The sequence below is a fragment of the Helicoverpa zea genome, chromosome 5 (genome assembly GCF_022581195.2).
Source record: "Helicoverpa zea isolate HzStark_Cry1AcR chromosome 5, ilHelZeax1.1, whole genome shotgun sequence".
In the NCBI taxonomy this organism is placed as follows: Eukaryota; Metazoa; Arthropoda; class Insecta; order Lepidoptera; family Noctuidae; genus Helicoverpa; species Helicoverpa zea.
The window spans coordinates 1027273-1040503 of record NC_061456.1 but is presented as its reverse complement, the minus strand read 5'-3'; the positions used below and the strand labels follow the sequence as shown (position 1 = coordinate 1040503).

Here is a 13231-nt window from a genome sequence, read left to right as displayed (position 1 = left end):
TGTGATTTGACAGAAGCATACCTAATGAGTAATCAATAATTAAAAACTCTATCTAAGTAGAGGTACATAATTAGTAAACTACTAAGAAGACTTCTCTATTGCTATTTTAGTGTCGGTAACAACAGTAAGTACCTGAAAATTGGTACAACTACGATTATGGCGTAACGCCAGCATCTGTCTATCATTTGCACATGAATACCTACAAGAGTCATAATAGTAGGTCATGACTTTGTGGTATCGTTTACCGCGATCGCTTGTTTCATAGCCATACACAATTTCTTAGTTATCTAGCTTGTTGGTTAATTGAAACCATTTTACGTAGATTTGGAGGCGCCATAAAATGTAATCTACTCTTTCGAATTCTAATATCGCGTAGTAATGATAAAAGTTGGTAATGGATATTGTATCAATTATAATTTTCTTGGAAGAATTAAATTAAACTTGGTTTCCGCACATGAAGGAAAGTAGTTTTTTTTTTTACATGTAGATATAATGTTATAGCAATCTTTTGTTTGATTAAATGACTGATGATAGTCTTACAAATGTTTAATTTTTACGGATTCGGAAAATTGTATTTTTGTTTTAATCAAACTTAAATGTCTGCGCTTAAAACGTACATCTGAAAAATCAATCTAAAACTAAACAAGCCAACAAAACATAAATGGTGACGAAAAAATAATAAACAAAAAGCGATCAAAGTTAGTCACCCCATCCGAGGCAATATCGCGTTTATAGTTAGAGAACATTCCCGCGGGGACATTATAACTAGCCAATGATTATTTTGTTTCGTTGGAAGGGGGCCGATTCTGAAACAGCAACGAAGAAAAATGTGTTTGTTTTTTTAAACTGTGTGAATTTAGATAGTATACTCTTTTCAGTGTATTTGAAGTTTGTTTTTTATTTCAATGGGATTTGTAAAATTTTACAAAACAAAACATCAACTATTTTGATTAGTATAGAACATCAAGATAATTGTTATGGTAGGAACGTACAGTAAGATGTTTAAAAAAAACTTGTCAAGACGTTCACCTACATCTTTTTTATTATTAAAAACTAAATTCAAAATTCGAGTAGAAACGACACAAAAATACAACAAAATCAATCCAGAGAAGCACAGAATAAGCGCCAATCTCGCCCTCCGCCACTCTTAAGATGCTCATAAACATGTTTTTGTCGCAATAAAAATGATAAATCATCCGGTTTTTTATATGGTCAATCAGTAGATACAGTGTTTTCGCCATTGACAGATAAAATCTATGGACTCACAGTTTTTCTTTAATAGAGGAAAAACTCGACAGAGTAATAAGAAAAGTCCGATTATGATTGATAGTGTTATGATAAGGGGTAGATTTTTTTATCGGTAAACAGCTTTTGTTGCACAAGAATTGGGAATATGAAAAATGACTTGCACGAAAAATAATATCGGGCTTAGGTACAAACTTAATTAAACGTCAATGATAGGTACTTAGCGCTGAGAGGCTAATGGCTGAGGATTCAAAATAATCACCAAAAGAAGGACCAAAGTAGAGCATATTTTTGTTTAATTAATCCTTTCTACTTTTCAATGACAAAAGCGCACTGCACACAAAACAAGTTAAGCACTTCTCCATAAAATAAATATAATAATAACAAAATATAACCCCTCTATTTTTAATAAGCTCATGAAAAAGCTGTAAATAACGTTCTTTCAAGGTTAGAAAGATGTGTTTTTATAGCCTAGCCATCTCATTTGTAGTATGAATAGAGGCAATAATGTATTACATACGATGATTATAAATTATGTCGAGCCATTCTGCAAGCAAAGCTTACGTTATGCCTTATTGAGTATGCGACGAAAACAAACGATGAGTTATTGCAGAATACCACCGCAAATAAGCATTTTTTCTTTATTAATGTTACTCTCATAGGTACTTAATGTATCCAAGTGTGTTTTCGAAAGGTTTTGATGGAAAGGTTTTTGTATTTTGATTTTATACCATCATTAACGTTTTTGTCTTGATGCTACATTAGGAATTAGGTCTGTAGAAGTCAAATCGAAATTAACAGATACCTATTCTTTGCCTCAAATAAATATAAAATGTTTACAGCCTGTAAAACAAGCTAGTCTGTTTTCCGGCACCAAACAATAAAATATTATATTTTCGTCCCCCAACAAAAACTAGTTAAACAAAACGATACAATAAGTCTCCACAATAAACAGATAACAAAAATTAACTTTACAACTACTATACAGATATTCCGTTCCTTATTATTTATCCCCTGCAATGTTTTCCAGATTGCAACACAGTGCTCTGCTGTGTCACAACTTTAGTACAATAATTTGAATAGAGACGAACTCTGTGTTTGAAAATTCATGGTGTGTGTTCGTGGGAACAGTTTACATTATGGTGTTGGAATCGGCGCCAAGTTTTGATGATCATGGTTTTATTAACCAATATTGGTTGACGGAATTTGGCGAGGCGTTTGTACAGTGAAGGTTTTGTTAATCTTTGTTTAAGAAGAATTATTTAAACGGTTGGTTTCCTGGCAATAACTTTGAGAGCCTCGTTAGCTGTCTAACGTCCATTGTGGGACGCCATTTTTTGATTTACGATATTTTTTGTTTATTTTATAAAACGCCATTCTCTTAATATGCTCATTTAGCAGGTTGCAGATACCTACGTATACCTATTTAAATATCTCTTCCTATTAAAACTTCTATTCTCATCCAACGCACTGATGGTACCTAATGTCCGAAAAAACAAATGCAAATCTAAATGAAGGAATCTGCGATTGAGAGCTAACGATATTCGGTGCAACCAGGCGTCATAAGGTTCCCCAGAGAGCGGCAGTTAGTCGCGGCGTCGCCTCTTGATTGGGATTGTCATAAACCGCTCCTCGCCAACTATGGCTAGGGAGATTGCTGGAACTTGTCGATGAAACAGAACTTTTAATTTTACTATGGTCGACGTATGATTAAAGTGAGACGAACGCACAAGAAGAAAATCCTCCAGAAGCTTCCTGTAGCTTCTACCTTTTTGTCAAAAAATATGAAGATCTTATTGTGATTAGGTAGGCAAGTCCCACATGAAACAAAATATTTCTTGAATCTTCCCATCTAAATTTCCTCGCGCTGAAAAACGGATCAGTCAGATCAAAAAATCTCGTTTGAAAGACTATCTATCCCACCATAGATAGATAGATATAAGTAAAAATAACAAATAAAATGCGTATAAATTGGTAAGTACCTAAGTAATGCCCACAACCTCGTACCTCCTCTGAAACTACCTACTTATTACAAGAAGTTGCTTAACTTTAATAATGGAATCATCGACACGATTCGCTACACTATTCACAGCTTTGAAATCAACTGCGAGTCAAAAATTTTCTACATTTACACTACACGACTTTTCACACCTAGATTCATACATATTTTAATTTCGCATGTTTTCGTGCGAAATACATGAAAACATGCGAAATTTTGGGTTCCCTTAAAATTCAAATTCTAGGTATCATTTAACTAGGTAAATAAGTATATTATGCGTAGGTTCTGGCGACCTAGCGTGGGTAGGTATGTCGGTGTTGGTATCTAAGTAAGTAAGTACCTAATAGGTATACCTACTTCTGATAGTTCTAATAAAGTAATAGAGACAATAGAATATAGCTACCTACCTACATGCGTTTATCAATCATTTTATTAAAATAATGGCAAACCTAGCTGCATCTAATTAAACTGGAAATAGACCAAAAGATATAATAAAACCTACTCTCCAAAAGAGCTTTCAGAGCAAGAAAAGAAGTTTACAGGAATTTATTTGCCCAATAGGAAATTAATTTGGCTTTTAAGTGTTAATTGACGATAGAAAAATATGATTTAAATTCGTCTCGTTGCCGTCTCGTTCCCCTGCGCTCTAAACATAGCAGAATCAAATTTCCAAACTGTGAATATTCGGAACAAACCTATGTGTTTTGTTTGACAACTTATTGGCGCAGAAACTGTTGTTATTCACATTATTTGTGACGCTTGTTTTTGTTCGCCTGTAAACGATTATGATCTTTTGTGTTGTTCGGCGGGAATAGGTAAACAAGTTCGCCTTGATTTAAAATGGGAATATTTCCGATAAAATATTTCGGCTTCGTTGATGGTGAATGTTTAATGATTAGGTACCTCCCTATCTACCTATGTCACAATACGTTGGTAAATGATCTTAGGAAATAAGGAAGGGCTTCATAGAGACGGAATGTGGTAAACACGGCGGCCTAGTGCTTCAAGAAATTGTCTCTCCAACTACCTACGACTTCGCAGATTCAATTCCAGATAGAACTATCAACTAACACCTACGTAGGTACCATCTGGGTATCACTATGGCATCTACGGTTTTTTTCTTTTTAAGGCTATCTAAGTATCTTGTTTTTCTTTCTGAGTCAGTCTATATTGAACTGAGTTCTATCTTGGACTTGGGTGATTACCGCCCATATTCCTTCTCTCATGTTGAGGGACGTCACTAGTCCCGTCATTCATTTTCGTTCATCTGGAACACACAGCACTAGCAGCTGTCAATTTATGGTCAAAGCATGTGGAACATAAAATAAAAGTTTTAACATCAAGTGGAAGTTATTTAATCAAGTTTAATCAAACCCATCATGACCCAAAACACAGCAAATAACATGGTGTCAGCGTGGGGTGGAATGCCGCCGCTTCCAGAAATGTGTTTTGTGGGAAACCTGTCAAAGAATTTTCAGGTGTGGGTGCAGCGATTGAAGATATATCTGATCGCTCACGGAATGGAAAAAGAAAACCCAAAAAGATTGGTAAATATTCTACTTAACTATATAGGGCCGAAAGGCATTGAAATTTATAACACTTTTGGAGTAAATGAAAACGAAACTTTGGAAGAAGTCATTAAAAAATTTTCAGAATACTTTGCTCCGAGAAAATCATTGATAATTATACGAAACGAATTTTTTACAACTACGCAAGGAGATTCAACACTTGAAGATTATTTTCAGAAACTTATAAACTTAGGAAAGGACTGCGAATTTGAAAACTTAACTGAAGGAATAACAGTCAGCAAAATCATAGCAGGGTTAGACAAAAGATTTAATAATTTAAAAACAAAATTAATGGCGGAAGACGATAAGAGGCTTACTCTAGAATATATAATGAAATTTCTTCTTAGTGCTGATGCATCAAGAAAGTATGTAGAGAAGATGGGTGGATCGGAGGAGCCAGTGGAAACAGAAACTGAGGTACTGTTCTCGACCTCACGGAAAAAGGATAAATTATATACAAAGAAAATAAATAACTGCACAAGATGTGGCCAAACACACGAAATGAACAACTGTCCCGCTTATGGAAAAAAGTGTTTCAAGTGCGAGAAATCTAACCACTTCAGCAACAAATGTCGCAATAGGGGGCAACGTCAAACTACTAAACAACAGCATGTGAATGTTGTGGAAGAAGGAGTGGATGACAACAATGAGGACTTCTTCATTGGTGTGGCAATGCTCGGTAATGAAATAACACAGGATTTCATGGTAAGAAACCAAATGATACCTATGAAATTTGACACTGGGGCAGCCTGCAATATTATAGGTACTAATGTGTGTAAAAAACTAGGCCTTAACAAGAGTGATTTTGAACCTTGTAACAAGAATGTCATACAGCTTGATGGTAAAAGTGTTTCAGTATGTGGTACATGTACATTAGAAATACAGCATCCAAATCAGTTAAAATATAGAGTAAAATTCATTGTTATTGATGGTTCTGTGCCTACTTTGATAGGATGTAAGACATGTTTAGAATATAATTTTGTGAAACCTAATACTAACCTAGTTAAAGTACACAATGTAACATGCAATGATACTGAGATCAACAAATTAATTACAAGTTTAAAATCCAATTTCAATGAACTATTTGATGGTGGTCTTGGTTGCTTACCTGGCTTGGTGAAAATACAACTAAAGGAAAATGCTGTACCTGTTGCTCAAGCTGCACGTCGGGTTCCCTTTTCATTATTGCCTGAATTGAGAGAGGAACTAAAAAAATGGAATCAATGGGAGTTATTGAGAAAGTAAATAAACCCACTCAATGGGTAAACAATCTAGTCCTGGTAAGAAAACCCAATGGTAGGTTGAGAATATGCATAGATCCAAGAGCATTAAATAAATTTATATTACAGCCAAAATACCAGTTACCGACTATAGATGAGATTAAAAGTAAAATGCAAAATGCTAAAGTATTTGCACTGCTTGATGCTTCAAATGGTTTCTGGATGTTGAAACTTGATGATGAAAGTTCTGATTTATGCACATTCATTACACCTTTTGGGCGCTACAGGTTCAGGAGACTGCCATTTGGTGTTAGCTGTGCACCAGAGGAATTTAGCAGAGTAATTAGTCAGATGTTTGAAAATGTTGAAGGAGTAATACCATATTTAGACGATTTGTGTATCTATGCTGATTCAGTTAAACAACTAAAAGATAGATTACAGAAAGTTTTAGAGATTGCATCAACAAATGGTATAAAATTTAATGAAAATAAATGTAAGTTTTTTGTATCAAAATTACTTTTTGTAGGTCATATTTTCACAGCAAGAGGCATTTCTCCTGATCCTGATAAAGTTCAGGCAGTTATGAATATGGAACGGCCGAGGTGCAGGAAAGATTTGGAAAGATTTCTTGGCATGTGTAATTATTTGTCACGATTTATACCCAATTATTCAAAATTAATTGAACCTTTGAGAGTTTTATTGAAGAAGGATACAGTGTTTTACTGGGATAGCAATCAAGATCAATCAGTGATGTCACTAAAAAAGGCTTTGTGTAGTAGCCCATGTTTAGCCTACTTTGACACAAATAAAGATATAGTATTATCAGTTGACAGTTCATCAACTGCTCTAGGTGCTGTAATACTACAGCAAGATAGACCAATTGCATTTGGGTCTCGTGCCTTAACTGTAACTGAACAAAATTATTGTCAATTAGAAAAAGAAATGTTAGCAATTGTATATGGATGTTATAAAATGCATCAATATGTGTATGGTCGTAAAGTTCATGTAGAATCAGATCATAAGCCACTAGAAACATTATTTAAGAAACCATTACATAAAGTCCCTGCTCGACTACAGAGAATGATGTTGTCTGTTCAAGGTTATAATTTAGAGGTAGTATATAAGCCTGGTAAACATTTGTATATTGCAGATACCTTGTCACGCAGTTGTCCACCAACTATTGAAAATAAATTTACACAATTAAGACAGAACATTGTCTGCCATGTTAAATTGCAGAGAGATTGCTTACCCATATCAAGTAAACAGTTAATTAAAATACAAAAGGCCACAGATATGGATCCTACATTAAAACAAATAAAAAACTATTTAAAAAATGGGTGGCCTAATAATTTGAATAATTTAGATAAAAAGACTAGAATCTTTATGACATTTAGGGACGAATTAGGCCTATTAGATGGTATAATTTTAAAAAGTAATTTGATTGTTATCCCTGACTCTATGAAAAGTGAAATTTTGAAAATAATTCATGATGGACATGTAGGTGTGAGTACCTGTAAGATAAGAGCTAGATCATGTGTATTTTGGCCTGAAATTAATAAAGATTTAGAAAGTTATGTATCCAGCTGTGAACCTTGTGCTAAGTATAAACCTAATTTGCAAAAAGAACCTTTAGTCAATCACTCTGTTGAAACTCTGCCATGGCACAAAATAGGCATGGATATATGTACATTTAAAGGAAAAGATTTTTTGATATTTATAGACTATTACTCTAAGTATATAGAAGTATGTAAGCTTGAACAATTGTCCACTGCCTGTGTAATTCTTAACTGTAAGTCTGTCTTTGCAAGACATGGCATTCCAGCTTTGGTGGTTACAGACTGTGGTACACAATTTACATCAGGTGAATTTAAAAACTTTGCGGAAAAGTATAATTTTAATCATATTAAAACGAGTCCCAAACATTCTCAATCTAATGGTCAAAGTGAAAGTGCAGTTAAGATATTCAAAAACATAATGAAAAAATGTACAGAAGATGGATCAGATCCATACTTAGGTTTGTTGAATTACCGCAACACACCGAAACTTCATATGCCATCTCCTGCCCAGTTGCTGTATTCAAGAAATTTAAGATCATTGCTACCAGTGTCCAAAAATAAGTTTGTACCTAAAATATTTAATGTTGATGACAAATACTACAGTCATATTGAAAATGTTAAAAAGAATTATGATAAACATGCTAAGCCTTTAGCAGAACTAAGTCCAGGGCAACATGTATATTTTAAAAAATCTCTTGACTCAAATTGGTCACCAGGTAAAATTATTAATAAGTGTGAAGAGCCACGCTCATATTTGGTGGGGGATGAATATGGTAAAACATATAGAAGGAATAGAAAGTACCTTACAAATCGGCCTCAACCTAAAATGAGTGTTAGTTATAAGCCTTTAGATAATAACAACTGTTATAATCATACTTACTCATATTTTGAAGATGTGCCTGAACTTTCAATGTTGTTTCAAGAAAGCTTGACTCAAGAAGGTGGAACCACTCTAGATAATCATGATATTATAAATACTGAAGAAAGAGAAAATCAGAATATTTTACTTGAAATTTCAGGCACAGACACACAAGAGCATTCAAATGATTGTAATAGTGATTTATCTCTTGCTTCCTTTCAGAGAAGCTTCTCTGAAAATACATTGAAAGAAATCTCGAGAGAGAATGATGATAGAGAGGCTTGTCCACAAGGAAGCTTGTCTATAACTAATTTAGATTCTAATACCTATGTTACTCGCAGTGGTCGTAGTATAAGAAAACCGCCTAAATTTCAAGATTACTGTGAGTATGAAGATGTTGATTAGACAAAATGGAGATAAGATGTTACTTAGCTCATTAAGTATAAAAGGGGGGATGTTGAGGGACGTCACTAGTCCCGTCATTCATTTTCGTTCATCTGGAACACACAGCACTAGCAGCTGTCAATTTATGGTCAAAGCATGTGGAACATAAAATAAAAGTTTTAACATCAAGTGGAAGTTATTTAATCAAGTTTAATCAAACCCATCATGACCCAAAACACAGCAAATAACATCTCATGAGAAGAGGCCTGTGCTGTGCATTAGTACATAAGAAGGTAGAAAGGCTGAGATTCTTAATCTGTATTTCCGAAGAAACTGATGAGCATGATGTTGTTATTTAAAGGATGAAAGACAGGTAGGTATTAATATTTTGGACAATGTTGACGATCTGAATGTTTGAATGCCCCTCAAATACTTAAAAAACGGGTCATTATAAAATTGCTGTTACAAACTGGCATAAAACAACTTACTGTACAAAATATAATTACACTAGGCAGACAAATAAACTCTGTGGTTCAAAGTAAACATTTTGTTCAATCACATTTAGTTTTAAAGTTATTGTAAAATTATTTTGACGTCGGTTTAAGTTTCTACTAGCGCCATCTGTTCAGTGAAATAAAACTTTTTATACTAGCGCCATCTATGACTTGCCTAGTTTTAAATAATTGAACCTCAGAACTTTTGAGCAGACTGAACTGAAATAAATACTGCATAACTCCATAGATGTCGCTGTGAGCAATTAATTCTGTAAAAGTAATGAAGAACTAAAAATTGAAATAATTCTATGCAACTTGAGCTTTTCACTACACATGGAAAAATATTTACAGCAGGAGATATAAGAAATAAAAGCAAGTATTATGTATCTAACATTTAATAAACTTTTCCAATATTCTAACATACTGACACATAAGTTCTACACAGTTATTTAAAATAACACACTTATTGACATTGCTTAGTTTATTTAAAGACTCTTTTATGCTGAGCAGTTTATCTCTGACCATTGGCGCAACAATATCATTCAAGTTGTTATCATTGGAGCAAATGGCAGCAGAGTATATCAATCTACTCACATCTGTATTCTGATCGTAGTAGTACTTCACAACTAGTAGTAAACCATAAAAATTATAACTAAGTCCTTTGCTATCAATGTATAGATCTTTACTCAACCCGTGATTGTTTATAAAGGATAGCTGATCTTGGGATAACTTGATATTCTTTGTTTTTAAGAACAAAGTCACATCTTCAAAGGTAAAAGACACATAATCCAAATCATTTGCTGGTAAGAAAAACCCATACTCTGTAATCAGTTTCAAATTATGGCTGTCCCCGTAACATATGAATACTTGTGTATAAGGATCAAAATCATTTTTGGTGTATATTGAAAATTGTACATCTGAAAATAAGTCTTCGCTTAAACTATTTATGTTAACATTCTCTATATTCTTGCTCACTAATAACTGGGTCTCATTTCTTGCATTTGGACTGTGGTTGATCATGTCTAGGTACGGACATAATGATATTTTGGTGTTATCGTTTATAAGGGTTATAATAGAGTTCTCAATATTTTTCAAATCAATTACTTTAGTCAGATCCATAAACACACACCTTGTGTTTACTGTGAAGTAGGCCCATTCATAATCAGCCAACGAAAAGTTCTTCTTAAATTCTCTTATTGTATTATGTACACTCACATTACTCAATAAAACATTTTCAAAAATACTATAGGAGGAATCAATGATATTTTTTTGCTTGGAGATCACAGACAGAATGTCACTATCAATATTTAGCTTCACGTCATTTGGCAGAAAGTATGGAACAGAGTAATCTTTTGGCAAACTTTCGAGGTAAATATGCCACTTTGTATTGTCACTTTGGAATCGTAAAAACGCGAGGTAAAATGCCATAAGAGACTGGAAAGAAATAGATTGCTTATATTCTACTAAACATCTTTTGGAATTCTCGAAAAATATGTTACAAAATAGGTTGTCCAACAAAATTGTAGTCACGTTGATAGTCAAGTTCAAAGGTAAATTCATAAGTTCCTCTCCACTTCGTATTTTCTTTTTTGTGAGTACACCACGGCCTGTTTCTTGAAATACAGCCAGGTGTAGCTTGTCATTGTAACGCATGTCATGTTTAGAAAGCCAAGAGTTCAGTAAAATTATCTCTTCTTGATCATCACAAGCGCAAAAATCGCGCGCCTTCTTTTTGTTTCTTCTGCGCCGAGTACGGCCCATTGCTGACTTCAAGGTATAGCACACATTTTACACGGCTGCCACACTATTTACTGGTAACCAACCCAATGTTACTCAATTCATTTACCACGTATAAATTAATCGAAACAAATACTGAATTTGTTTGTTGTCCCTCGAGGCCTCGACATCCACGTGACGTTTTGTTATTTATTGAATTAAAAGAACGTTCTGTTACTACATCGACTTTCTCTACAGTCTTTATATGAAATAAAAAACCGAACTATATTCATAAACTGTACTTTGCAAAATTTAAACTACTTTTACTGTAGATAGGATAAATTTTTATTTTTGCATATAATTTATATTTCAAAAGAAACCCCATAGCAATTCGCTACTGCTAAATATTAAATAACGAAACGTAGAATCGATAACAGTCTTGGAAACGTTTAGAAATATTATAAGAAAATAAATGAATAAATTCATTATCTTACAATTACAGGGGCTTTAAAAAGGATTATGTTACCTCTATGTAATTAACTAAATAAAATGCCAATCAATAATAATGAAAAACTTACCTTGAACACATTAAGAACACGAATCTTTCGTTCAAGAACGTTCAAGCCGCCCCGCCAGTGTCAGTGATTTGAAATTAAACCGTCAAACGGTTTTTGTATGGTGTTTTTTGCGAGGTGTTCTTAATCGAATCATTATATTTGTTTAAATTAAAGTGAATCCTGGATAATTGAGTTACCTGAAGTGTTATAAAAGTTTAGGTACTGATCGCAGCTAATAATTTACTAAAATCACGATGTCTCAACAACAAACCAAAAATTGTATCACACTCCGAGGGTCTGCACAAATAATTTGCGAATATCTGAGTAAGTTCGAAAACAAATGCAATTTTCATTTTTAATTCTTAATTTTCAGCCTGTTCGTTACATTAACGTTTCAACCTTTTTACAGAATTCGCTATAAATTCAGTTTTATTCCAAAGAGGTCTATATCCTCCGGAGACGTTCAAAACCGAACAACAATATGGAATTACACTTTTACTATCGGAAGATGCTCAAATTAAGAGCTTTTTAACCAATCTCTTGACTCAAAGTGAAGGTAAGCATTCTTATTTTTCAAAACATTACTCTGCATCACACTGTCAAGCAAGTCTGAACTTGTTTGCTAAGTTTAACAAAGGCATAACATAGCGAATGACAAAATAAATGCTCCAGTTTTTATTGTTAGCAAATTGTTTACTTATTATAATTTGTGTTTGTGAACATTCTGTAGAACTTTGTGAACCCTAATCTAAGTTTTTTTTCAATTCTTCTATTTACAAACAGAAAAAAGAAGTTAGGTATAGCTAAATAGAGCATTATAAATTTACATCCCATGGCAGGTTTATTAATTTTTACTTACTACTTGTCTTAACTAATCTAATATTTATTTATTTTCAGAATGGATAATTAACAAGAAAGTAAGCAAGCTCTCCCTCGTAATTCTCAACGTAGCAAACAAGGAAATCTTAGAATGCTGGGATTTCAACGTGCAGTACGAAGATGGTGATGCAGCATTATCAAAAGAAAAAAACGAAACCGTAGGTAGTAAAGACTTGAAAAAAATACAACAGGAAATTAGAGATGTCATGTTGCAAGTAGCTGCAACAATATCATACTTACCGTTCCTAGATTGTCGGTGTTCATTTGACGTTTTAGTTCATGCTAAAACTGATTGTGACGTGCCGGAGAAATGGGCTGAAGCAGAGCCTATATCCATAGCCAACGCACAAAATGTTCAATTAAAAACATTTTCCACTAGCCTTCATAAAATGGAAACTGTAGTTAGTTATAAGCTAGCAGATTAGTGTAATATTAGTAGTAGGTAAGCTTACTTTGTTTTAGGATTTTGTGTAAAAGTTTTTATAGCATTTTTTTGCTTTAATAAAATTGTCCACAGCACTCACAGTATTAAATTAAATTTTTGGATTTAATTTACCAAAGTTTTTGAATAATACTTTGTTTTCTAGTTTGTATGATTTTTAACATTCCACCTGAAGAACACAACATTAAAGCATAATAATAAAAAGGCATTTACTTTTGTTGTTTTTTAGCAATAAAAATGTTGAAGATATAATTGTGATGTTGTGTATTCAGGCTCAAGAGCAGCTCACTCATACTGTTAGTACAATATGCA

General features: G+C 33.5%; 3 protein-coding genes across 3 annotated transcripts; 2 read left to right on the top strand and 1 right to left on the bottom strand.

Annotated features, from left to right (window-relative positions):
• Positions 1 to 4475: 4475 nt before the first annotated feature.
• On the top strand, positions 4476 to 6015 carry LOC124630538. Its single transcript, XM_047164487.1, has 2 exons — positions 4476 to 5517; positions 5889 to 6015. Exons 1-2 carry the CDS (start codon positions 4624 to 4626, stop codon positions 5889 to 5891), a joined length of 897 nt encoding a protein of 298 aa, XP_047020443.1. The 5' UTR covers positions 4476 to 4623; the 3' UTR covers positions 5892 to 6015.
• A 3689-nt stretch (positions 6016 to 9704) lies between these two features.
• LOC124630746 (SET domain-containing protein 4) lies at positions 9705 to 11234 on the bottom strand. The gene has a single exon (XM_047164726.1). It carries the CDS (start codon positions 11084 to 11086, stop codon positions 9713 to 9715), a length of 1374 nt encoding a protein of 457 aa, XP_047020682.1. The 5' UTR covers positions 11087 to 11234; the 3' UTR covers positions 9705 to 9712.
• Positions 11235 to 11697: 463 nt separating this feature from the next.
• LOC124630373 (mitotic spindle assembly checkpoint protein MAD2A) lies at positions 11698 to 12996 on the top strand. The gene is made up of 3 exons (XM_047164249.1): positions 11698 to 11922; positions 12008 to 12154; positions 12496 to 12996. The coding sequence occupies exons 1-3, from the start codon at positions 11853 to 11855 to the stop codon at positions 12900 to 12902; spliced, it is 624 nt and encodes a 207-aa protein (XP_047020205.1). The 5' UTR covers positions 11698 to 11852; the 3' UTR covers positions 12903 to 12996.
• Positions 12997 to 13231: the final 235 nt, after the last annotated feature.